Source organism: Calonectris borealis, chromosome 2 (assembly GCF_964195595.1).
Source record: "Calonectris borealis chromosome 2, bCalBor7.hap1.2, whole genome shotgun sequence".
In the NCBI taxonomy this organism is placed as follows: Eukaryota; Metazoa; Chordata; class Aves; order Procellariiformes; family Procellariidae; genus Calonectris; species Calonectris borealis.
Window position 1 is genome coordinate 128,611,476 of NC_134313.1, and position 26,290 is coordinate 128,637,765.

Consider the following 26,290-nt stretch of genomic DNA (forward strand, 5'->3'; position numbering starts at 1 on the left):
TCTGAATGCATTGGTGCTGGGAATTGAAATCTTTCCTCTACCCAGGGCTTAGAGATGTGGGGCACATAGTAATCTTCCCCAACATTTTTCCACTGCAACTGTCATCCTACTTGGTTTTCCTTCAGAAACAAAGTTGTGTTTTGTTCTAAATGCATGTTTCAACTTCAACATTTCTGCTGAAACTGCCAGTATAGTGATAGCTTCTGCTGAGTATGTTGGCCTAAGTTATTTTGTAACATGGACATATCCCCTGAGGTTCAAAGTGAGACAGTCAAATTCATTTTACATAGATTACCAAGTACTCTTCAGATAATAATTGACTAGGTCTGCGGGTGGGCTGAAGATCCAGAGTTGAAATGACTGTTAACCATTTTAAGTCCGCTTAGCCATCTTATCCCTGCCAGTTGCAAAGCATTTGAAGGCTATACGTAAACTAGCTATGTCAAAAAAACCATATATTCTAATCCCAGAACAGGGTGTCTAAAAAGATGTACTTATTACGTGGAGATTATATAGAAAGCCAGAGAATTTCAGACTTCCAGAATTTGTTTTAGTATTCATCAAAGTGCACAAGAAAAGAAAATGTTCTGCTGATACTGCTTGTCAATGCATATTTTAAGAGCCAAATGCCATAAATGGGACCTTTTAAAAGCCTGTTTGTAAAATGCAGCATGTGCTACATAAGGAAAATCATAACAAACAAGACTGAATTCCTGGTGTTATGCTCACGGGACAGTTTATTTTGACTGACTGGGCAGATCAAATATCCTTTCCCCTAGAAGGCTCCCATCCTTTTGTATTGGCCAGAAAGGGGTAATGGCTCCATTCACCAGCAAAGCTGGTCTTTTAAATTTAGGGTCCTAGATACGAGGTAGAGAGTAAAATTCATGGGGAGAAACAGAGTATTATTTAAATGCATACTTTCGTAGTAAAATATATTATTTGATAATATGCAAAGATGTGTCATTTGACTTATGTTTTTATGGTTTCTTTGCTGTCCATTGAAGCGAAGGTGAATATAAGATGGAGGCAGAGGGCACCAAGGCTTTTCACAGAATAAAGTGGAATACTTGACCCTTGGTTGGTGTGTCAGGCTCTGGATTAGCATCACTGCCACATGAGGATCAGGAAGGAGTTAGTATCCTTAGGCTATATTGGCAGGGCCCACTAGAGTGTGTTTGCATTCTTCTGCAGGCATTCTAGGCATGATAATTTCATTTAGCAAATACTTGTTTTGGAAGAATTCAAAGCATTGACATGTAACTCAGTCTCTCCAGCTCCCTGTTGTGCTCTCTTCTGTCTCATGTTAAACTGTGTTTTTTGACCTTTTACTACAGGGCTTGATTTTGCTGTGGTTTAGGAGGGAGCAATTAGTAGCTTGTGCTATGTGATGGCAAGAGATGAGGAAGGAAATGCAGTGTACCCACTTTATCCTCACCTTATCTGTTCGGGGTGTAGCTTCCTATGGAGGGGGTTTTTATGGAGAGTTCCCACTAGCATTCTAACCAGACCTGTCTCCCTGGACTTCCTCCTGGAAGGGCAGCTCTGCTAAGCTCAGTGAAACACAAAGCCTAATTGGAAGGACCTACATTTTCTGCATTTCTTATGAAAGAAGTGGGCAGAACAAATATGTGCAAAGAAAATAATCGCCAGGCGAAAAAAAAGGTTCATTGCTGAAGATGACTGTTGGTACAGCTGTAGATGTCCAGCACTTTTCATTATGAGCAGTTTATATTTTCTGTTTCTCGTTATAGGAATGAAATTCCCTACATGAGTGTGAATGTGAAAAGAAGCATGGATGAAATAAAAATCTTTCAAACTCTATAAAAACCGCATAAATACCACCATCCAGAGCCAGACAGGACTCCTTCCCTAATGAATGAAAATGAAAGCTTAGATTCTGTTACTGAGTCACTGGAATATGAGACCAGAATCTAATCCAAAACCAAACCAGTTGCCTGAAATAATAGGCTGTATTATTCTGATTTTTTGATAGATAATTTCTCTGCCCATATGTTACATTTTTACTGCAATAAGAATTTTCCTCTTGTAGGCACTGCCCAAAAGCTTCCAATTTCTAGTGCAATCTAGAGCAGTTTTTCTGACAGAAGATTGTAGAATTTGGCCTTTGCAACATTTTGCCGTTGTTATAAGAAGAATATTTTGAATTTTTTTAACATCTCAGCTTTAAAAACACGTACTGGTGTGATTATTTTATGGCACACATCTGCAATTGTATGTGCTTATAGCTTTTAATAAAGGGAGAGTTCAAGTTTTCCAAAATTATTTTGGGAACTTCAAAGTTATGGGTAACATGGAAGGACTTCAGAAGTGTAGAAGCTTAAAACTTAAAAGTGAATAAAATGAAAAATAAAAAGCAAAATGAATGCACCAGGTACAATTTTTGCATGCAAAAAGATAAACTGAAAGGCAAATGTTGAGTTAATGAAGTCCAAACTATTCTTCCTTTTTCTTAGAATGCAGTCAAAACAGAGTTCACAGAGCAATACAGATGGAGTTAATGAACACCTAATATTGGGTACTTGATGACATTTGAAGCTGACAAGTGAAAAGCTGGACCTACAGGTTTTGTAAATGCTGTATTTGTCAGTATACTTCTGCAACTATGCCGGTTCTAAGTGTCAAAACTTGCCTAACCAGTTTTATGTACACATACTCAGATGATGACCAAACATTGAGATAAAGAGATGCTTCTGGAGAGGGAGAGCTGGACATAATACGTCTTGCAGTTGAGTACTAAGTCTGACACAGACTCATTCTGTTCTCATAAACTGAAGCTTGGTACATCCCTAAAATAAATAGTTTTCAGGTGAGTGACCACACACAAAGCAAATCTGAAAGTTTAGCTTTCCTGTTTTGAAACCTGATTTTTTTAAATGATCGTTGTCGTTTATGATTAATGCTGCAGCAGATCGGATGCTTTTAAAGAACATCAAAAATGCGTTCAGGGACTGTAAGTAAAATACGTTTGGGGTTTTTTTTAAATAAAAATAAGTGGAAAAAGACTGCTTGGATGCTCCTCCCATAGTTCAGCAGCAGCTTTACAGATGGCACCAGCAATTACTGTCCATAGAGTAATACCTGGGAAAAAAAAAGAAGCATTTTAAAAATTAGTACTATCTATCTTAGCAATAACTAAAAGATTTTCTACCATACATTTACACAAAAGAATAGGAAAATTAAAAAGTTGGAAAGTATTATTTTTTCATTGAGAAGATAGTACTTTCAAAAAAATAAAGATGTAACATAGTTCATTAAAAAATTCTTACTGTTTAAGTACTGTAGTGAAGCTTCTGGCTTTAGCATCACTATTCACTGGCAGCGAATCATTATTCACTGGCAATAATCTATCACTGCAGGCTTCCTTCTGTACATTTTCTCCCAAAATGCAGGACAAACCCTGAGACAGATCTTTGTCTTACTTCATTTACTGGAGTAAGAACTGAAGAAGAAATTCAAGAATGCGTTCTAAAAACCAGAAAATAGTATTTGTAGAATACAGTAAATCTCATTAATTTCACCTTCATGGCAGATGAAGATTGAATGTAAAGAATGTGATAGCGGCGTCAGTGAAGTCTGCAGCAGCTCTTTCACTGACTTCAGAAAGGCCAGGATTTTACTCTGCTTTTACTTGGAGTTTCATAATCGACTCAGACATTGTGCTTCTACCCTCAGATATTCACAATGTTCTATTTGGTAATGACTGTAAAGTTAGATCAAGATAGGAATTATAATAAAATTAAGTGCTTACATTAGGGAATATAATTTAAATGTCATAAATGCATATTTTCAGTGAGTAGAATTTAATATGCAGCATTTCTTGTAACAGGTCACTCATTTGGAGAAGAAAATTAATCCGCTTTTGTGCAACAAATCCATTTGAAAACCAGTGTCTCCAAGGGTGTTGTATGTAATTTCCAAGAACTGGGAAAAGTAATAGGATAGGAAAAGTACCATCTTTTCGTCAGGAGTCTTTTCACTGTAATGCTTATTACCCTGTAAACTTGCCATTAATTCAGATGGATAATAGTTTCTTGTGTAGCATCAGTTGAGAAATTATTTCTCCTGAATTTCTATAATGATTTTCCTAGGATAATTTAATTTGACATACATCACTGTCTGACACTTTTTGTCTGCCAGACCATGATAAAATCCCACTAACTCAAGTGTATCTTTTTTTTTTTTAAGTAATGGACTTTTTAGGAGGACAGTAAATACTTTAATATAAGGTTTTGTTACGCCAGGATTCAGCAGCTTTGTAATGAGCTTTTGGGGATTTTCAAAAGGTTAACAAGATTTATATTGTGGGATGTTTTTGCATGAAGATATGAATCACTCCATGATGGCTCTTATTACTTAGAAGCGTATTTTTGAATATGCAGTTAAAAATATCACACTTGGTAAGTTCTAGGTTACAGACATTCTGGTTTAATTTTAACTTTTTTGTTTTAAACTTTAATGTTTTTAAAAGTGCTTTCAAAAAGTGCTATATAAATACAAAAGTTTCAAAAGGCAAGTAGTTTGTATAACGTTTTGTGATGTTTCAATTTTTTATGCAATTTTTTAATAATGTGTTGGGGTTTTCTTTCTCATCATGGGGCGAAAAAAGGCTCTCTAAAGAGTTTCTTTAGGCGAAACATAAAGATCTTATGTCTATGTGTTTCTAAAGGTGTTTAAGTTTGGTATTTACAACTCATGGATACCTGCTGTATTTTTCAGATAAGATACACGTTTTTCAAAGAATTTGGATCTGGTTAGATTTCACAAAGAACAGAGAAAACAAACACGTATTTTTTTAGCTTTGCAACATCTGCTAGCCATTTTCTTAAGTATTTTTCATTATGTTAGTGCTGATATTTTTTTCCTTTTCTTTTTTTTTTTCAATAATGCATCAGTATACTTAGTCCCTTTCTATAGTAATTTTATTTAAACCAGAGGTGCTTCTTTTTGTTAACTCGTCTTTCTGATACTTACTTCTGATGGGAGCAGACTTTTGTGTTTGAAATTTTGAATATCATTCTTAGACTGTGTAACACTGTGTTTCACTGCTGCCATCAGTTAGAAGGAGTGCATAGTGTTGTCAATATAAAACATACGTGTTAATTTCGCAGGCAAAACCCTTTTAAAATAGTTAGAAAAACCAAAACGTCCTTGTGTTTTTTCTAAGTCTTCTCCACTGGCCTATAAAATAAAACACTTTCCTTTGCTGTGCTTGCCACAGGAGTTGCAGTCTGCCATTTTATGGTCTTCCTAAGCCTGGCCACAGACTGCTGTTCAGTTCTTCTGATGACTGTACATCAGAGCAATGAACTTGCACTACTTGTCCTTGATATGCAGTCCTATATGTAAAGAGGACTGTAATTTTTTTGTGCCACAGGTAAAGCTGTCGATGAACTATAGAAAGCTACTATCCAATCAGGCATTTTCCAGTTATTTCCATATAAACAAAATACCTTTTACATTCCCTAAATGTAATGCATTTCTGATGATATTCTTTGAAAGCATCAGATTTGCTACAGCGCTTATCATAAAAGAAGACAAATGTTTAAGGAAATGTTTAAAAGTTGCAAAACATGAAGGCCAGACTTTCAGATCTGCTTTGTTATGTATGTGATAACATGTCTGAAAAGTGTTTAGACCTGTACCAAGCTTCAGTTTATTTCAAGTTTTAAAGAATTCTCTCCTCACATCCCAGTTTGTCTTTCATTCTGAAGAAGCCTTTGACTGCATTATTTGGGCAAACTTTGTTTATTTATTCTTTTTTGTCTTTCACAAATTATATATTCGTCAAGACTGCTAGTTTTAGTATCTCTTTTTTTTACCTGGCCATTGCTCAAACCTCAGTCCTTGAACAGGAGGTGTTATTTCAAGATACAGGGTATCTCTTTAAGCAATTTTCGAACTAAAATAGCTTGAACTGTTTCACCATCTTGAAAAAACAAAGAGCTTCGATTATGTGTACATATCCCCAGGATCTCGTGTTAGTAAACAGTGGCCAAATACACTGTCCACTTCTCAGGAGGGTTGGAAGGTCTAATGTGGGATTGATGAAAGACCACGTGAACTGATTTGAAAGCTCATGGCGAAAGCAGTACTCAGGATTTTACAAAACAGTGGTAGTGATTTGAAGTGATTTGTGGAAGTGATTTGAGTGATCTCCCAAATGGTTTCACTGTAACTTAAATGTTTTTAAAGATTATTTTATGGTATTTTGAGCCATAACCTGGAAATGGTGTTTTGGCTTCTCACTTTTATTTTAGTAGGTTCCCAGGCATTAAAAGAATTACCTAACACAACATGAAGAGAGTAAAAATCCATTAACATTCCCATATTCACACAAGCAGTAGTCTGCAAAATGAGTCCTGGAGAGGTGGATCACTGTCTATTGGGCATCAAATTAATCTTGGTTTAAAACAAACAGAGGGAGGTGGTTCTGCACATTAAAGAGAGGCAGATACTGGAACTCCTGGCCAAAGGGTGTTGTGAATGCAAGAAGTGTACGCAAGAGGAGACTGGGCTGCACTTCAAAGAGAGATCCCTTGGGTATTACTACAGTTTAGATGATAGGCTACAGGGGCTCAGGCAATCCCTTGGGCTGACAAGTAGCTGGGGATTGAGAGACTTGGTGGGAACGCTCATATATGCTTGCTTTGTTCTTCTCTTCCCCTGGTATTCACTTACGGCTCCTGTTGGAGAACAGTAACCAGGCAAGCCCTGTGGTTTGCTCAGGTATACCTTGTTCTCAGAACAGCTCCCTCCCATGTGTTGTACAGAAGTATGAGAGGGTCAAATGCGTTTGGCGTCTATGTGACTGTATTGGTTAATGGCACCTTTCTAGTTCCATTGTGTATCCCGGCATCTTACTGCTTTTTCCCATATAGCTTTGGTCATTCGTTTCTTGCAGTATTTTTATTGTATCTGTAGCTGTCACAAGATTCCATATTCGGGTACGCAACTCCTGTTCATTTCTCTAAGGAGAAGGTTTCAGATAGCTCTTCACCTACCAAAATCTTGAACCATTTGCTTCTCTGTGCTCAGAACCTGCCTCTGGTTAACTTACAGATGAGTTGTCATGTTATTCTGGATATTCTTTTCCTCTGATTAATTTTTTCTTATGTGTAGAAATTTGAGCATAATGCCAAGCCCAGGTTCTTGATGAGATAAGTATATGTCTAGTATTACCTTAATAGTTGATAGAAATTCAATGTGTTTTTAAAAAGCGATTATCCTGGTTCACACTGAGGAGCTCATTAAGATATCCGTCAGCAAGAACAAGGATAAAGCTATTAACGCTGTGTATTGCAAGTTTCTTAATGTTACTTTTTCCTACACATTAAAAACTCTTTACAAAGTTTATTGTAATATCTGCACGCTCTTCTTTCACGATGATGTAATCTTTGTACAAAAGATTGTTTGAAAATATTGAAATTTGATTTATATTGAAAGCCATATTCTAAAATGTAATATTTAAATATTTTATAATATTGCCACTGTTAAAGCCAGTAACAGCACAACAGTCCTGGATTAAATAATTCTGGCTCTATTCACTTCCACAAGCATACACATACATGCATGTTTTTGAAATGCTGCAAACCACCTAGTGGTTTCAGTAGGCATAACTAGTTTCAACTGCTTTCAAAGGAGTCCCTTTCTCTCAGTGTACAGTTTTTTCTTATAGTCACTGTCATTTTTACATTTTAAAACTTAGGAAAGAGATCACATGTTCTCAAAGGTTTTATTTAGCACATTATATGAAGGCAGGGTTTGCATATTTATAAAGAAGAATCTGGCTAGTCTGTTTTAGCTGTGCTCCATCCTTCTGCTTATTCAAGGATCACACAAACTTTAAAAGCTGAGAAACTCCATTGTGAAGTGTTTTCCTGTTTGATAAGGAAGAGTAAGAAGAAAATGCTATGGTGTTATTTGGGAGAAAAGGGAAGGAAGGGAAAAGAAAAAGGAGAGGGGAAGAGGAGAGGAGAAGCAAAATAAAGGAAAGAAAATAAAATGCTGTGAACTGACTGCGACATTAATGAGAAGAAATGAAACCTTAGCCTTGTCTGGCACAGATAGTTTTATCATTCCCAGCACAAACACACATGAAAACTTTACATGCTTTTACTTATAGTTATTTTGTGTGCTTTAAAATGCCTGTACAAAACATGAATCGGGTTTTAATTTTGCTGGGGAAATGTCCTTTAATGGTAGCTTGCTTGCTTTTTTTTCTTAAGTCATTAAGTAAAAATCATCTAGTGTTGGTGGACTGGGTCCATACAAAGGTAGGCTGCCTGATCAACCTACTATGCACCCCTCAGTCCTAATCCTGATTACATTTGCCTTAGTTGATCTCTCTGAAGCCAACCCACTTCAATGTCCTTAGATGCTTGCATACTTCAGTGTTGAAAAAAAAAAACCCAGTAAAGTGCTGTTGCCCTTGCTGCTCTGTAAACTTCAAATATGAGAAGCGGCAAAACTTTATGCAAGAATCGTTTTGTAAATGTTTTGTTTTGCAATCAAGTAAGTTAATGACAATTCAGAGACTGCTAATACATTCACCTACTGCTACTGTTTTGATCAGCTACAAGTTGAAAATCTTACAGCCTGTGGGCAGTTTTGGACTGTAAAATAATTTTTTGTTATGAGAGCAAGTGTCTTTGTAACTGTAAAAATAGCAATCCTCTGACATCCCAAAACTGTTGATTTACCTTTTGCCTCAAAACTAAGCGATAGCCTGTTGCTGAGGGTGAAAAAGAAATGTTTGCACTCCCAGAAAAAGTGTGAGCAATGTAGTCTCTGAGGAGCAGGGATTGATTGCCTGTGTGGTCACACAGCAGCTTTCATCACCAATGGATCTAGCTGTCAGCTGGAGCTACTGCAGTATAAAGCAGTAATAGTAATAACGGTAATACAAATGCCAGCCTTGGGTGTAACAGGGCAGATCCCAAGCTAGGAAAAATGGGTGTAGCTCTCAGGGCACCGCAGGGAGCATTTAATGTGGTGCCTCTAGGGTTATTGTGGTGAGCACAGGGAACAGGCAGTCTTTTCAGTGTGCTTTTTGGTCCTATGCAGTGCACCCTGAGTTTTTGTCAGGGTCAAAGTTCAGAATACGTACACAGCTCATTCCAACAAGAAACGCTGTCCTCCTGGCTGGCTGGCTATCACCTCCCATCTTCCTGGAAGAAATAAGTTATGACTCCCTTCTCTTGAGATGTACTAAAGAAGAGAGAGGCTTTTTGTATCTCTTCCTTTACCACTGTTACTAGTAGAGAACTAGGGAAAAAAGCATATAACTGAGATGAAAACAAATGAATTGTTCCATTGTTTTTATAATCCTTTATATACTGACATTCGGATAACACTGCATATCTGAGAACAGGCCAACCTTTATAATTACCCATTAGGAGTCTTTGTCTTGGCCTGTAATAAGCAATTTCTGAGGGATTCTCCTTGCCTGTGCTTTTAGTTTAGCTCAGTGGGCACTTCATCTACTCAAACTTTTCTGCTTCTATAAAACAAACTTACCTTTAAAGACACTTTGATGGGAACTTGAGAAAGTCTTTTGCACTGTTGACTGCTCAGATGCCAGTTATTGCTATGATGTACTGCTTTTATATCTCTGAAATTACTTGATGATTCCTTTACTTATGTTGACAAGAAGAGCTCTAGGCCCTTCTTATCAGTCCCTCTTTACCCCGAAGTAGGGCCTGTGGTTTTAGTCATGGTTCATCCCAGTAGGCTGTACTGCTTTCTGCCTTGATTATAGCCATTTTAACAGTAGCTAGAGGGAGAGAGGGATGCTTCTCTTACAATTAGGGAGCTCAGGCAAAATTACATTATCATCCTTTATCAAGGGTTTTGTTTTGACAAAACCAAGAGCAGATACAGGAGATTTAAACTGCATTCTCTGTTGCAATTGAAAAAAAAAGAAAAAAGCTTTTGAGAAATTCAGGCAAGATATGTTAAAACAAAAGGTGTAGAATAAATAATGCAGTCCTGTAGTGAAACTGTAATTTAACATTTTAATAAGCTGAATGGTAATTTAGGACATACATATCTGGTGCACCACAGTATAGGAAGTATAAGAAAAGGAGGCAAAATACGAGACCCCTCAGTAGTAGCTGCTTACAACTTAATCCTCATCTAGCAAAATTTGAATGTAAAATGTACCTGGTCACTGAAGGGAATTTGTGAAATAAAGTGGAAGCTTGTAAAATTAAATAAACCGTAGCTAGCATAGGAGTCAAAATAGTGAGACAAATTTCAGAGGGAACTAAAAAGGAAAAGAGAGGATAAATCTGCTTGATGTTGAGTTAGCCTGTGTAAACTCTGCCTGGGCAAATTCCAGATGATGGAAGCTATAATAGAATCAGTTTCTTTTCATAGTTTAAATGTGTCTAGAATCATATTTTAAAATCCCACAGATGCTTTGCAAACACAGAAATTGGAAAATATGTTTTAATTTTATTTTTTAAGTTCAGGAGGGTTTTAGAGTCCCTTGCTAAACTTAAAAACTGTAAGCCTTGTGTGACTTCCTCTCTGAATCCTTGGAGAACAAAAGTTTTACCATTGCGATGAGGGTATATTTTTTTAAATAAAATCAAATGTAAAGCAAACCTGCATAATGTAGGCTAAAAGACAGAAAAGAGGGCCTTTAATATCAAAGGTAAATTTGGGAAAAAGATAGAGAAATTTTTGCCTAACAAGATTGAACAGCCTGGGTTATGAATCACTGATCTCATTTCCAGGACTAATAGCAAGAACCGAGTAACTGAGGATGTCACTGACTTTTTTAAACAAGGTCAAGAATTCTGTGGGGTCAGTGGTCTGCTCAAGATATTAACAAAGCATAGACGTATCTATTTATGAGTGAATTATAGAAATGCCTATATTTTTAATATATATATTGCACATGCCTGACTCTCATTTATATAAAGATGCAATATTATCCATGCAGGGAAATACTAGAACGTGAAGGAAGACAAGGAAGAGGAGAGTAGCCTTGTACTGAAGGGTATGTTACCTGAGGTTACACAAAGGCCGGTGGAAGGGTGGGTTACAGTGCACAATTCCTCTCCGTGGTGCCAAGAAGAGTGAAGTGGCCAAGTTCGGTTCAGATCTTAAAGGGAAGTTCTGTGCAGCTCTCAGAGGGTCTTACCAAGACAATCCAGACTTTCCCTCTGAGCTTAAATTTATTATGATGTCTAGAAGATATAAAAGTGTTCAAATTATAAAAAAAAAAGGTTTATATTCTGTTCTTTTAATTTTTTTTTAAATTGCCTAGTATTTTCTGGGTTACTTTCACTATTCTATATTAAAATCTGATTATCCTCCTACAAGTGATATTCTCTTGCCATATTACCTGCAGTTAGAGTTAGTTTTTAATTCTACTAAGAAAACCAAGTCTGAACTAAGAGCAGATCTTTAAAGCCAGAAGTCAGTAGGTAAGTCCAAATTCTGTAGTTAAGTCACCTGCCCCATTGAAGTCTGTGATGCCAGATAGTTTCTCATACAAATTCATGTTATTGATATCCAGCTGAGATACAGTGAGTAGAAAGAATGGACTTTTAACTTCAAATACCAGGTGAGCTTACACTCCCAGCAGAAAAAAAAGTATGCATTTACGTTTAAATAAAATATTGAGGAAAGCTGTATATACTATCAGGGATTAACACAGGATAACAGTATGTCATACTAACCATAATTAAATCTTCTGAATATGTCCTATATTAGCCATGTTCCACTTAACAGAAGTCTTAAGACAAAACTTTCAGAAACAGCAATAGTATGATAGATCTGGTAACTGAAATCCAAAGTTATTTTTAATCATTTTTATCAGGAAATTACTGACTTAATATGCCCTTATTTACTAATATGTATATGGATTACTTTACTGAGTGAAATGTATGTAAAATGAACTCTTAGGTCCATTAAAATAGCAGAATCTTACTATGATTAAAACCACAGTGGCTATCAGACATCAGCTGTCTGGAATTTGCTATTTTCTATATGCAAGTTAAAAAGCTATTTTGTATTTGAGTTTTGATACATATAATATAACATAAAATAATTTATTTAAATGTGGAATATCATCTCTGATGTGTCATTTCTATAGCATTTAGTTTTGCTACCCAAAAATAGAAAATGGGCTATATTTAGTTTTACAGATTTATCAATTAGTGGTATCTCAGTTTCTTCTATATCAAAGAGTAAATAAATTGCCTAATCATTATGACTAATTAGATCAAATCATGCAGCTTTAGTGTTGTTCATTATCTACACTGGACCCAAATGTCCAACCTCCTGTGATAAAATTAGTGTCTCTGATACTCCACTGTGACCACAAGTAGAGAAAGGCAGTAGGTAGCAAAAGCGGAACTGCTAAGCATGCCCACATAAGAATGTCACACTTAGGTAACAGAGTGTCCCTCAGGTCAGCCTACGATAAGAGCAAAGTCAAACAAGGCTGAATCCTTGATGTTTTGTGTTTTAAGTATCTGAAAATTGTTCACGACCAGCCTCGACCTACAAGACCTCAAATGATCATATGAGCAAGGCAATAAATTAGTGGTAACTTGCCCTGAGGCCCATGTTGTAGTTGTGATGTTGTGAAAGTTACATCTAGTGTTAGCCTGTCCACATAGATCTGCCTATTTGTTCAGGCTTCACAGTCGGGAAAATTTTGTATTTACTTGTACCGAAGGGGAGCTATGGTGGCTGAATGGGCATGGCTGAAAGGCTCTGCGTCGTATCAGTGCGGTCAAGTGGAGATGCACGGGAATACCACGACATCAGGAGAGCTGGGGAACCATTTGCTTTCCAAAACTCCACACCTGAGCAAGATTTTGGCAACACCAACAGTTCGTAGCCCTGCAGTATTTGCCAAACATCCAGGACATGGCCTCCTGTCATGGGACAAACTGATTCACCTTCCTGACAGAAATCAGAAATGGAATGTAGTGGGCATAGCGGAAAACCGTTTGTGTTGGAAAAGACACTCCAAAAATTATGATATCCAGAGGAATGGACAGCAACTTTCGCAATGTCGACATGCTTCAACTTGGACTAGCACAATTTTACAGCCAGGCCATGCAAAAGCAAACTTTCAAGTCATGTCAAGTGCCCAGGAATACCAAAAAGAAGAAAAAAAGTGTAAAGGTAACTAGTGTTATTATGCAGAGCACAGCAAACGCTGTATTAAAAAAAAAAACAACCTAGGTTGTTATATCTTTGTTTATGATCAGGGGTTTGGCCATTGGTAAAAGCATTATTATGTGAGGGGTGTTTTCTTGTTACCAGTTTTTTAAATTTTAATTTATTTTTTTTCTGCAGGGTTAATTGTGGTTTTTAGTATTCCTTTTTATTCAATTTCATAGCTTTGTGAAGAGCCCTGATGATAATGTGATGAGTACTTACTGGGGTTTTATGTGTGATACCTAATATAAAATAATTTCTGTTCCTTTAGTCCTTTAAAAATTCAGTTGTCTCTCTATGGTCTTGATAAGCTGATCAAAAATCTTTTCTGAACCTGGCCTTTTTAAATAAAGCATATCCTTGATACGTTAAAAATGCAAAGGCAAACGAAAGCATTCTTTTACTACTTCCAGGGTGTTCATCTCTCACCTGTGACTATGTTGTTTGCCTTTTCTTATTTCTTGTTATTAACCGTCCCCAAAGCTTCAGTAAGTGCACATATAGAACTCAAATAAATGGAACTTCTTGTTATGAATATTCTTTGCCTCCGTAGTCAGGAGAATTAACCGTTTCCTTTCAGATAGCTTTTTTGTTCACATCAGCGCAGCGTTGAAGGAATTGCTTTTAAGAATCATAGTTGCTTAGGTATTAGCACAAATTTAGTGCTTAAGTTATTTTTTAAACTGGGATAAATAGTTCTTCATTGTTCTTCGCCTAAAAAATAATTACTGCATATTGGGAGGGAGGGACTGCAAGTTGTTTTCTTTTACTTAAGTCTTGCGTCACTTAGGAAGAAAGATTACAGTGTCAGGAAGGATATCGCCTCATGAAAAAGTTAAACTGGTCTAAGTACCTGGTGTCTTTAGATTTAGTTGCTCTTTACCTCAGAATGCCTCTTTGCTAACAGATGTCAGGTGTTGATCGCTTTAACGTCTTACTAAGGGCTGTCAGGAGGCTGCCAAACCCAGACAGTCCCACCCAAGAGCCTGCTCATTATGTTGTGTCAAGCTACATTAGCTAGCTTTCTGCCTGGTTTTATTTTTGAACAAATGGAACTTTTTACCTTAAAGTTTTCATGTGGAGTTGGGGTAGGGAATGACTCAGAAGAGGTACATGTTTTAAGTATTGGCAGTTACTTTCTCAAGAGATAAGCTGTGTAATTAACTGATGTCTGCTAACGGGGTCTTCCAATTATGAGATATGAGGAGACTTAACAAATTGGGTTGTCTGGGTCACAGGTCTCTAATTACCCTTAGCAATATTTGCTCAGAGACCATCTTAAAAGTTGTCAAACACTATTCAAGAATTTTGTTAGCCAGTTTGTTGGCAAACCTCTCAAGGAGCAAATGCTTTCTGACAAGGCTGTGTCCTACCTACATGTGTCATGAACGGTGCAAGGAAATAGTGCAAGAAAAAGCAAGAACGAACCCTGGAAGATTCTTGATCATGAAAGAGCAAGCTCCATTCTCTTTAACGAAATTTATTCACAGTGTCAAATATTTTCAGGGAGAACTGGATTTGTAGTGAATCTGAACATTTAAATATAAACTATGACAGTCATTGTTATCCAAACAGACTAATGAGTCTGAAGTGTTTCAATAAAAGGCACATCACACTGGCATTTTATGAGTCACATACAAATTTAGTGGCATGTCATAACCGAGGTACAGCAGGTTTTGTGAGAGAAGCAGTTTTAGAGAAAGAATCAACTGGCTTAATACATGTTGAGAAAAGAGGTATGCTATTGTGTAAATAAGCTCTTCCTCAGGTTTAAACCAGGGGCAACTAGTTTGAAGCTTGCTGCATATGTTGCAAACCCAAAGAAATTATTTTATGCCAGAAAGCTTTAGCTCTTTTTCCCTCAACTGTATCAGTTGTTATAATAAATATAGTGTAGACAAAATGACAATTTTAATGTCTTTGATTCCACTGAGACATACTCCAGGAACCGTCAAATGCTATTGTAACTTTACAGCACTACAGTTCCATAATTCTACATACTTTATGATTTAGTCACAAGTAGAGTTTTCAAAGTAAGATAAATACTATATAGAGGTCATTTTCTATTCTTGTACGTGCTATGTGTTATTTTGGATTCTGATGCTTGAGGTTTTCTTTCTTAGTTTAATCTGTAATACCACTATCCACGAGGGTTGGAACTGATGTGATAATCTGATATGTAGATTCCTCAAACAATAAGTTTGCATAGTCATATTTTTGAGGCACCATTTTGAGTCTCTGATCATAGCGCATAAAGTGAATGAATAAGGTAGTGCAAATATATACATTAAGGAGAGGTAGTAACTCATCATGTGGGCACAGAGATAGCTGTATCTGACACACGATGTGTGTTGCAAAAGCCACGTTAGTACTTCTGCTCAAAAACTGTTACAGTTTTCAGAATATTGTCTTTGTGATACAAAAAGATAGGGGCTGTCTGGGATAGGTTCCATGTTATGTGACATGAGTCCTGAAGGTGCAGATTTGCCTGCCTCTTGAAGAGCAGTGATCTAATTCTTTTTTCCCCCATAACCTTCATCAGAAGTGGCCGAGAGAATGCAGGCAACGAGAAAATCTGTAAATAGGAAATATAACAGTTATTTTGTAACATGTAAAAATATGTATTATAAAACTAGGAGCTGATAATACAAGTGTACATAACTGTTAAGAGTTTAGAATGGTATGTTTAATTCTTGCAACTACATGTTCAAATGTGCAAAACTTTTTGACCAAATACTGCATTTTTATTCATCTGTATGCATAAAGTGTGAACCCAACCAACGTAAGATCCTTCCATGTGGTCCTTTAGAAGCAGCACTTGGCTCTGACCAGTTTGAATGCTCTGCAATACTTCCCACATACTGACACTGCCGAATCTTTTAGATGTGGCGCATAGGAGCCCTAACTGCGGCATTGAGATAGCTAGGACTCTAGACCAGGGAAGACCACCAGTCAGGAGAATGAGACTCTTGCAGGTAACATGCCGCTTGCACATTCACCCAGGTAGTAGGGGCAGACAACAGGAGTGGAGTGCGCTGAATGACACTTCTTTTTTGTGTCGGGGATCTCGGTTGGTTGGGGTGTTCCGTCGGGAGGATCATCCGCAGGAATACTGTCTTGCCTTAACATTTCTGTAGGTTCATTTTGGTGATTTTTGTAACTGAGTTAAGTCACAAGAGAAGTGCAGCTTAGTGGGGTGCTTGATTGTTCATAATTAAAAGTTTTAGTCAGTTTTTAAAACACGAGTTGATGAAGAGCTGCATGGTCTAGTTCAAGGCAGTCTCTCCTGCAGACACCTCCTTTCAGGCATTCTCGGCCTGGCTTCTGCCCTCCCAGTGTAACATCACTGACTGCACTACGCTTACTTCTGATTTACACCAGGGTGAGTATTTCAAAACTTCTGGGGCATTCAAGCCTCATGTTCAGCAAGTAATTTCTGCCTTTTTTAATACAATGAACTGACACTTCAGACTGTGAAGGGTTTAAACTAAACTTTGGATCCTCTTCTGCCGCAGTATCAAAGTTTCTGTTTTATCACTGCGCTGTTTGCTCACACTGGAGATTTTATTCTGCTAGTGATTAATTTCCATGTGTTCACATAATCAGACACTTGTAAACTAGTAAAATTCCAAGTGCGATACTACATTGCTGAAGGCAATGAAAGCTCAACATGACATGATTTAAAGACTCTAATATTCAAATCAGAATACAAGACAAAAGTTGTTAATATTATTTTCTACTCCACTTTCAGACTTCTGATAAAGGTGACGTCTGACTGTCTTTTATCAGATGATTTAATTCAAAGTGGTACATGAAAGGAACCTACAGGATTGGACCCTAAGAGATTAAAATGAAAATATTTCAGGAATATTTCAGTTTTAATAGGGATGTTAAATCTTTGCAGTGTTTTTTGAACTGATTTGTTTCCAAGGGAACAACAATCTGCAGTGCTATAAACATCTTTAATGTCAGCACATTACAGGTAGGAACCCCCCATTCCCTGGCAGTGTTCATCATTCTTTTTTTTTTTTGTCAGAAAAGGCTCTCATTCATTTTTCTTTTTCTCTCATTCTTCATGGTCTCACGTAATTTAATTTCCTTGCAGTATTACAGTAATTCTGACAAAAGTAGTACATATGACACATTTTTAAGCATTCTTGACATAGCAATAGAAAATAAAAAAAAGTTTGAGGGATTTATTTTGGAACAGAAAGTAAGTCACAGGCTGTGCCACGTCGAGATACCATATCCTCAGGTGCCATCCTGGCTGAGATGGCTCTGTCTATACACGGTCTCAATTCTGTTCAGTTTTTCAGTAACAAACCTAAATCAAATCGGGGGGAAAAGAACAAGAGACGAGAAAATTAATAGGAATTTTGACTCATCTGACAAAACAAATCCACGTGGGGAAAAATTTCCACTAAGAATTTAAAGCCTAGTTCTCCAAAGCTTTTCTGGGTGGTGTAAAAGCACCTAGGTATTCTGCTCTGCTAACCTGTAAAATACAGCCTCACCTCTGTGCAAGCTCTCACATAAATTCCCGTTAGCTGTACAGGATATCATTTTGTGGTAAATGAACAACCCACGTATTGCACTCGTGGAATGTTTTCTTTCTGGGGAGTGTGGAGACTAAGCTCGGCAGGTTGTATGTGTTACATTTGTGTGTACTACAGTATTACCAACCCATCACATAAATGGGTATGGTTTGGGGGTTTCTGTGTAAACAACTATTGCGGAGTTTCGTAGGAAACACGGGCATGTTTTTATGAAGTGCTGAACATCCGTTCTTGAAAAATCAGATCTTGCCTAAGACATGCTTTTTATCACAGACAAAATCACTGTTTGTAAAATCTAGATCATGGGCCTGAGCTAAAATGAAAATTAACTTTTATTGTGTGCTTTTTCACATTGTATTTCACAATGCTATTTGTTGAGTTAGATCTTCGGTAAAAACAACATGGAGAATGAGGGTTCATTTGTGTTTTAATTCTGGGATTTCAGTAACTATTAGTGCTCTTAATGAAGTAAGATGTTAGTTTAAATTATCAGAGCTTTAGCAGAATATGTTCATTTTGGAAGCAACTTCATTAACTTCAGTAGAATTGATCTTGATAGAGTTAATTTTGCCTTACCAAATGTATTACTATTTTCTGAGCAAGGTAATAAGATATCTGTGTTAAAGATGCTTCTTTTATAGTTATAGGAAAAAAAAAAATCCAAGCATGAACTTTAACTTCTCTGATCCTCAGAAGCACTTATCCTGAATTCTGTTAGACTGCACATTAGATACTAATTGGCAATACTTCTTATTTAGATAGATTAGTTACGGTTGTATGTTGGAAGGGAGAATTCTCCGATGGCTCTTTGCATTAGGCTGAAACATTTAAAAATATCGGATAGGAAGAAATATGTACGTGTCATGCCCTGTTCTTACCTATTTCACTGAACTTTTGAGGACCATTTAGGTGTGTGTTCATCAAGGTTGTTAGATGTGATCCTAGATGAAAAAGGGCCAACCTACATGGTAATTCTGGCAATCCTGTATATTGTTTAAAATGAGTGAAATAAGAAGACTAAGACCTTATTATCAAATCAGTAATAATTCTGCTTCCTGATAATAAGAACAGACATTAACAAGGGATACCGTCTTGTTACTGACTTCACAAGTTTTACGATACTTTAGCTGTGCTGTAAGGAAAAAACTGTTTTGCGTAGTGAAAACCAAGTAGCAGCTAATATAAGTTAAAAACAAAATAATTTCTTTTAGATCAAAAAGAATGACTGATTAAACAAGGTATATTAACTGTATTGAGATTGGGGGTGCATTTAGCAATTATAAGATCATATAGTTTTTGTTGTAGTGGCATTGACATGTTCGTAGCTCATAGGTGAGCTAAAAGGAGCAAAAAACCCTGAGTCTGTTGTCGAAAAAGATACATTTCTAAAAGTACGTCATTAGTGAAACATAAAAGATGATAAAACAGAATAGCAAAGCAATTAGCTTATTGATAATATTTAAGCAGTGTTCTTTTTGCTGATTATATTATTTTGAAGTTTCCCACCTGTTGAACTCAATAGAAATTACCTCCCCAAATCACTCAAGTTTAGAAAAGCTGCTTTCCCGTAAATGCATTACCAGGCAGTGGGGAGGATTGTGTATGTGTGGAAGGCTGGGGAGATTCATGCATGTAATTCTGTAAAACAAAATCAATAAAGCTGATGACAGATTAAGTTGCTAAATTTTGTAAAACTAGACTACTGTTTGGGCCATCAGCACAGCACTATTGGATTTTCTATGGTTTAATGCTGAAAAACAGGATTATTGATTTTAGGATTTTCAGCGTATCCCCTCTGGGAGTTCTTAAGCAGTCTTTATAATGCTTCACACTTAAGTTGACAACTACAGTGACATAACTGTGTCCTCGCCTTAGTAATCATTTTCTAATCATATTGGAAAAGGCTGGAAATGGTTTATAAAATGATTATTCCAAACAAACGGGGGAACGGGAGGGTTGTCGGGATGTCGCTTCTTTGTCTGGTGGTCATTGCTACCTGCCTGCCATCTTCCCTTGGAATTAACTTACAGTCACAGATTAAGACCTTTGACTGTCATAAATCTGCTTCCCAATATGTTTGACTGGCAGGGGAGTTCACAAGCCGTCCCAATATAAACAGGATTTTAGCACATCAGGTGCTGCTCCAAAGTAAAACGGGCTGTTTTGCAGTCGACTTTGTTGGTGTATATTCATTGCTCCTCTCCCGTTCCATGTGTATGCATGCCTGTGTGTGTATGCATGTGTGTGTGTACGTAAAGTAGAAGCTGAGATAGGGTAACAAAATGAACTACTGTATGCAAGAAATATATGAAGTGCACCCAGCTGCTGGTGGCAATTGCTACATGCAGTCCACTGATTATTGCACATATATCGAAGATAATCAGGGTTACAGCAGTTGCGATGCTCAGGTCCTGCACAGTAACAACATATATATGGAACAGGCCTGGGCGGTGAATCAGCCTTATACCTGTAGTTACCCTGGAAACGTGTTTAAAAGCGAGTACTCTGACATGGACATGGCCCTGAATCAGTACAACCAACCTGAATATTTCACCGAAGAAAAACCTACTTTTTCTCAAGTGCAGTCGCCATCGTACTCTCAGAAGAAAGGTAGGGGCAATTTATTTAAATAACCAAAAAAAAAATCTCTGTTTTTGTTTTTGTTTTGCTTTAAACTTAACAGTTGCATCAGTTGGCTCAGATACATCTTTGAATGTGAAGGCTGCCTGTTCAAAATTGAAAGCAGCAGTAACATAGGTTGCTAGGTGATTGTAAGGTTTTTTGTGAGCGATGAGGATTTCCAAGCACTTTTTCTTAATCTATAAAAGACATTTGCAAATATATTGCTTGTTTTCTGCTCTCTGGGGCTATTAAGTTCATTTGCTATTCACCAGTAAGCTAGGTAAGAAAGTTTCTCCTCTGAAATGTCGTTACTATATATTCTGCATCTTAAAGCTGTGTTTCTCGTTACATACAAACAATTTGTGTGAATCCTCGCCATCAGTAAATATGAACTCTGTTTACTCAGCAACTCGGGCAAAATATTTTGAAAATGGAACTGTAAATATGTATGGGCAAATGATTACATTTAATAGAGTTACTGTCTTTTAAGTGAAAACCATGTAGTTTCTGATTATGCAAAGCAAAAAAGACTGAAAATTCAAGAATATATCTCTGCAGGAAAGACTATTCTGCATCCAAAAAGTTGATCTAATCAATATATTTGTGAGAGATAATCAGAGTGCAATATCTGCTCCGTCAGGGTTAAATCATTGCCTGTTTTTAGAATTTATTCTTTTGCTCTCAAGTAAGCAAACAGATTCAAAAAGAGCCCAAAATACCAACAAACACTTGGAAATGTTTTCGGTGTTATTTGTTCTGAACTCAGACAAGCAAACTGACGCATACAGAGTATACGTTCTCTGTGTTTCTTTAAAATCACATTATTAAAGAATAAAAATACACAGTCTGTTGTACCAACATAATGTCTTTTTTCTACTATAATATCCTTTTTCTATTAAGACCAGATTTTCTGTATGCAGTTATCCAAAACCCAGATGAATCTGATGTATCTAGGTACATAGAGAAAATACCATTTACTACTTTTAAAGTGGCTTTGTAGTAAAAAGTAGACTGTTTAATCTTATTAACTACATGGAAAACTGAAATATTTTCCTTTGTGCAGGCAATATTCATTAGCACTTGGTGCAATAAATCTATATGTTCGGTAGAAAAATGTCTTAATTTTATACTTTGAACAGCATTGTATTTCATAATAAAGGAAATATTTTTTAAAATCCCGTTCTAGGAAGCTGTAAAAACATGATCAAATTGTAGACTCAATGTAGTTGTGGATAATGCATGGTTTTGTATTGTGCGACATTTTAAATGCTTTTTAAGGCTATTTATCTGCTATTGGGTTTTAACTAATGAATTTATAACTCTTTGTAGACTTTCCCCATGTCTTATTTTTGGTTAAAGAAAAAAAGTACTCAGGATTAACTTAGAGAGAATAAAGACTTGCTATTGCAAATTCTGTGAAGGAATAAATTTTTCATAATATTGAAGGTTATAAATAATAATTGATATACCTAGATCAGAGCTTTAAGTAAGTTATTTCAGTACTCAGACATCTGACCTGTTCAAAGTTTTTGTACTTCTTTGGTTGAAAGAATACAGAGTTGTTTTGAAAAACTGCTTGTCTGCCCTTGTTTTCTGCTACCTCAGTTTCACTAAGAAATGGCAGTGAATTTTGGTGGAAGCCAGCTCTCTAGCAGGCTTTTAATTGATCATTCAGGGACTGAGAAACGTGCTTTGGGATTCTTTGGAGCCTTATTACTGTGATAATCAATAAAAAGTTGCCTCCCTTCTGTCAAACCTTTCCAAATGCTGAGTTTGTTAAGCAGAAGAGATCTAAACTGTATGGGACATGTGCATCTTTCTTCTTTTTGTGGTTTTTTTTTTTTTTTTAATTTCCATCTTTTAACCAAGCTATCGTAAAACTAACGAATCTTTTAATCCTGTCCTAAGAACAGAAGGCTCTACACAGGGCATGTGTGTCGGTATTGATCCAGAATTGATTTGGGGGGGGACGAGGGAGTTTGTTAGAGAAGTCTTCGTAATAGCCCATTAAAGCAAAATTAAGTCCCTAAGCAGGTGTTCGTGAGGAGTCTTGATTGTTGCAGTTGGTATTTCTGTTAGTCCCCTGAAATTTGTAGTAATCTCAATAACATGCTGTTCAAATCAGATTGTACTTTACAGTAGCACATGGAGTCTTTTCCTATCAAAACTTTTGCTAGTTATTAAATGGTTAAAGTCTTCTTTTCCCTCTGGGAAGAAAAAAAACATCAACATTTTATATGCTGAAAAAATTATCATTTTTGAAGGGGAGTTTAATTACTTCTCTATCTTTATGTCACTTTAAAAGAATTCAGGAAATAACTTTAAAAAACAAGAACCAAACACGTCAACAGTGTGTCAGTAAAGGAAAAAAAAAAAGTGTTTAGAAAGTACAGCCAGTTGTTCTAAAATATAAGAAAGCACTTAAGCTGCTCCAGTTGTTACAGTACATTAAAAACTATTATTTCCTGATTATCTGTCACAAATTCTGATGAAAGACTTGGATTTTAAAGGCAAAAATTGCACTCCAGAAAATCAAGAGGTGGAGGTGTGGTTTTAGCTCTGCATCTGCTTGTTGCTCCGTTATTTTTTGTGCTGTAGTGCATGCTGTTAAAAGTAGCAGCACAATATTCATGCAAGAGCTTACTCTTTTATTAAGGAAGCCCTTCTGGACCTGGTCCTACCATAGGAGACAGCAACCAGATACACTTTGCTTTCTACATGAGTCTGTGAAATCTGATGAGCAGAACAGGGCTCATCATCGTGAGAACGAGGTGCTATTCCCAGTTCTGTCCCAGAGAGCTTAAACTGGAATATTTTTCCCCTCTTTCGGTGCCGCCGGCGGTGGTGAGCTTGCAGCACTGCACGCGGGACGGGTGATGCTCCGGGGAAGCCCGTGCCACCCTACCCTTGCGCAGAGGCCGAGCGGATAGGCAAAAGTGTCCCTGGATCTCCTCGCACCACCCGTACCCTGAGGAGGAGTACCCGGTGACAGGTGGAGGTAGTGCAGTCAGGAAAGTAGAAAAGTAATACGTACGGAGGTCCAGAAACCTCAGTATCCCCATGTTTGGTGTGTGCGCAGTGTTTTGGCCATTTGGATAACGTGGGAAATGGGTCGGCAAAGTTAAAACCGGGATGAGAGTTGGCTTTCACTTCCTGTTGCGCGGTCATTTCCCGGACAAAGTTAACGAAAGGTGCCCGCAGGTGTCCATGAAGTTAGGCTTCAACTTCAAGCTCTGAGGGGGGCGGACCAGAAGTAACCAGAGGCTGCCCCTCAAACCAAGGGTTTGCAGGTGGGAATTCTTGAGTCGGGCTGTAGCAGTGCCGGCTCCTCAGCCCTGCGTCTCACCTTGCTTCCCAGATACAAGGTGAGCTTCATGCCGCCTTTTTAAGGGCTCTTGGTATGGTGGGAGAATGGGTCTTTGAAAGTTATTATTGTCGTTATTATTACAGTTGTAATTGTCATTATTATTTCCCTTTATATTTTCTCAGGCAGTTAACGTGCAGCTGAGAATACGTACTGTATGACTGCTAGAGTATGCGACTGAATTAGTCCAAACTGAGTTCTCAGCAGTGTGAAAACATTAGGGTACCTTCTGAAGAGCTAAGAAAATGCAACATGGAGGTTATGTCAAAATGTCTTCTTATCAGTGCAGGGAGTATGCGTAAACATAATGAATTTACAAAAACACTGAGCATTTGTCATCTTGGCTTTTGCAGCAGAGCAGCTCCCAATTATTTGGGGCTTAAAAATGATTAATTTTGCTCCTGACCACTCATCTAAGGAGATAGCACTGATCAGAAAAATTGCATCTTATTCAGCAAAGCATTATGCTGGAATTACATGTTTCTTTTTTAATAAAAATGTCAGTGGAAAAAGTGTTTTCAGCTCCTTTACTGTAACCTTTCCACAACCAAATGAAGGATGGCAAAATGAACTAAGTCACACTTTGCTTTTGCATCAGTAGTAAAGCTGATGTTCAGTGAGGCTTAGATTTCTAAATAAGTTACTTGCGATGCTAAGCTGTGGTCCCTAAAAGCATTTAAATAATTTTGGGAAAAAAAATTGCATGGTCTGAGTCTTACAGTAGTGCATTTTGTACCTGTAGTTGGTAATGGATGCAAGTACAGTACCGATCCCAGCAGTTTAAATGATAACACAGTTTGGGTTAAAATGTTTTCAGCACATCTGTGCAAAATGCGCTGCTGTTGATAAGGTTTCTGACTCAGCCCAAAGAACAGGGTTAACACATAGAAAAGTCATTGAGGGAGGAGAGACTGTAAAAAATGTTCCAAATTCTATCTTTGCAGAATCTCTTGCGCAATTTTAGTAATTCCATAAATCAAAGAATGTCAACAAAGATCAAAATCGCAGACAAGCAAGCCAGTTAGCTAACAAGAAATGTGTGAATCTGTTTAACAACATTCTCAGTCCTTCGAAGCTCAATGGAGAAATAAGCAATTTTTCTCAGTGGGAGTAATTTAAAGAAAGTGGGAAACTTGGATCAGCGTATCAGCCCAGCCTTTCAGATGAATATTGATAATAGCACAAACAAGAATGGAGTATGCTTTTTCTCACTCAGCTCTAGGCTTCCTCTGATAAACACTCTATTTAAGCTTTTTCTACACAAGTGTATGAAGGCTGATATCTGGGTGGTTCTTGTACGTTTTTATAATTTGCAAAGAGTTACAATGTGACTATGGAATCGGTAGAACAGCAGTATGAATCTTCTTTTCAGTTCTAGTACAGTTGGGGATTCTAAAGGTAGTAATTAATTTCATCTTTTTCATTTTCATATTGCAGTGTCTAGTAAGTGAATACAAGCTTACTGATAAGTCCTAAACTCCTCATTTTAGTGAGTGGTTTCTAGTTACGCAAACCATACCAGATGGGGGAAAGAAAGATTTCAGGGAATGTATTTAATACCTGACTCTGCCAGTGTACAGTGAAGATCAAAATACTGAATAATGGTCTTAAAACACAAGTGTCCTTGTGCAATAGCAAAAAATGGCTTTTTCTGCTTGCAAGATACAAGCCTATGGTGGATGCAGGAACAAGCTAATAAGGAACATCTGGTATACAGACATAATTTGTTTGCATCGATGTCACTAATATCCCTGTTTGGTAGTCAAATACGGTTTGGGTCCTAGAATTTTTTTAAGGTGTGGCTTAATCCCTAAGCCAATATTACATTATCTGTACAGACAAAGACCTGGAGATGTAAAGTCTGTGCAACGATACTTTAAAAAAACTGAAATCGGTTCTTTACTTTTCTCAAAACATGTTTTTTTTTTTAATGTGTGCCACGTACAGAGGAAAAAAACAGTATCATTTTTCAGTTGTTGTTTTCATTTAAATAGCTTTTCTTTGTCTTGTTGCGGGGGGGGCAGGCAAGAATAGCCACCGAATGTCTCATTTGTGTCTCTCCAATCTGTTACACTGTGCAGGGACACATATACTGCTTTAAGGTATCATTCCTGCAAATGGTAATTTGAGAGTGTAGGCATACAGTATTAATGAAACAGAGTACCTCAGATGACTGCATAGGTTAGCAGATCTCGTTCTGTCCTTATGTCTGCCGGAGCAAACTCATTGCGCGTTTTCCTATCGAGGGAATTGTTTCTTGCCATATCTCTACAAAGCTACAGTTGCGATTTAAAAGGTACTGTAAATCACCATCAAGATTGGTTATAATGGATTATACAACATATTCTTCTAGATAGGGGCAACTGGTCCTGCTGAGTACTTAGCCTTGCGAAGACAGTAAGATTAGGCGGACTGGCAGGTGGGAGTCTGGGGAGCAAGGGAGTTACTTAGGCTGCAGGGGAAACACCAGACATGGCAGGTCAAGGTCATTCATTGGTGTTCTCCACTCAAAGCAGGGATCTAAGGTGGGTATTGGGAT

At 37.2% G+C, this 26,290-nt stretch overlaps 1 protein-coding gene across 2 annotated transcripts in view; it reads left to right on the forward strand.

Moving 5' to 3' along the window:
* The first annotated feature begins 12,243 nt into the window (after positions 1 to 12,243).
* Positions 12,244 to 26,290, forward strand: part of THRB (thyroid hormone receptor beta) — a 35,713-nt gene continuing 21,666 nt past the window's right edge. The window contains exon 1 of one of the 2 annotated variants that reach the window (XM_075143409.1): positions 12,244 to 13,173. In XM_075143409.1, coding sequence (XP_074999510.1) covers positions 12,726 to 13,173 — 448 coding nt within the window. In that variant the 5' untranslated portion in view covers positions 12,244 to 12,725. Of the gene's footprint in view, positions 13,174 to 20,047; positions 20,376 to 26,290 lie in introns of those variants that run through there. The other variant, XM_075143408.1, reaches the window with a different exon arrangement.